Consider the following 1,203-nt stretch of genomic DNA (forward strand, 5'->3'; position numbering starts at 1 on the left):
TTCTTCGTCTGCGAGCTGCAGATCCACCACGCGGGCNTGCGGAAAGCGGAGAAGGCGTCGAAAAGCCACGAGGTCTACGAGTTCTTCCGGACCTACTTCCGCGGCGGCGAGGAGGCGACGGTGCGGCGGCGCTTCCTGCTGCTGGAGAAGGTGGACCACGTCCTGCGCCAGCACGGCGAGGACTTTGGCGCGGCGATCAAGACCGTGCTCGCCGACGACGACGAGGACGCGACGGTCGCGTTCGCGGAGCTCGTGGGCCTCGGCGGCGACGCGGACACGGCGGCCGCGATCCTGCGCACGGACGCGCGGCGGCGCGTGACCGAGCTGCACGCCGCCGCGAAGCTCGCCGTCGACGGCGGCGCGCGCGTCGACGCGGCGCTCGAGGTCCGGGCCGCGGACGCGCTCGCGCGCTACGCGGCGGCCGCGGCGGAGACGAACCGCGGCGCCGCGGCCAAGGCCCTCCGGCGCTGCCTCCGGCTCCGGGAGAAGGCCCTCGGGCCCGCGAGCTTCGCCGTCGGCGACGCGGCGGACGCGCTCGCGACGCTCTGCGACGACGAGGCCGACGCCGTCGCGTTCCTGCGCACGGCCCTCGCCATCCGCCGGCGCGAGGGCGACGGCGCCAAGGTCGGCCAGACGCTCCACAACCTCGCCGGCCACGTCGCCGCCGCGGCCAGGGGCGACGACGCGAAGCTCCGCGACGCCCTGGAGCTCTACCGCCAGGCGCTCCAGGTGCGCTCCGAGGTCTGGGGCTCGCGGTCCGACAAGGTCGCGTCGACGCTCTACGGCGCCGCGAGCGTCCTGGCCGACCTCGGCCACGGCGACGCCGCGCGCGGCGCGCTCGAGCGGTGCCTGTCCATCTACGAGAAGTCGCTCGGCGCGGACCACCCGCGCGCGGTCGACGCGAAGCTCAAGCTCGCGACGGCGCGGCGCGCCGGCGGCGACCTCGCCGGCGCCCTCGACGTCGCGCACGCGGCGGCCGCGGCGCGCGCGGCGGCCGCGGCGCACGACGACGAAGACGCGGCCGCGCGCGCGGACCTCGCGTCCGCGCTGCTGTCCGTCGCGTCGCTGCTCAACGCCCTCGACGCGGACTCCGTCGCGGACGTCCTCCCCGGCGCGGCCGGCGACCTCGCAGCGGAGCCCGTCGACGCGCTCCTCGGTCTCGTCCACGCGCTCGACCCGGACGGCGCGGCGCCCGCGGCCGCG

At 77.5% G+C, this 1,203-nt stretch overlaps 1 protein-coding gene across 1 annotated transcript; it reads left to right on the plus strand.

Annotated features, from left to right (window-relative positions):
- On the plus strand, positions 1-1,156 carry AURANDRAFT_69436 (hypothetical protein; the record flags this gene model as incomplete). Its single annotated transcript, XM_009045205.1, has 1 exon — positions 1-1,156. A coding segment is annotated over one exon (1,156 nt), but the record flags the coding sequence as incomplete, so codon positions are not given.
- Positions 1,157-1,203: the final 47 nt, after the last annotated feature.

Source organism: Aureococcus anophagefferens, assembly GCF_000186865.1.
Source record: "Aureococcus anophagefferens unplaced genomic scaffold AURANscaffold_1781, whole genome shotgun sequence".
NCBI lineage: Eukaryota > Pelagophyceae > Pelagomonadales > Pelagomonadaceae > Aureococcus > Aureococcus anophagefferens.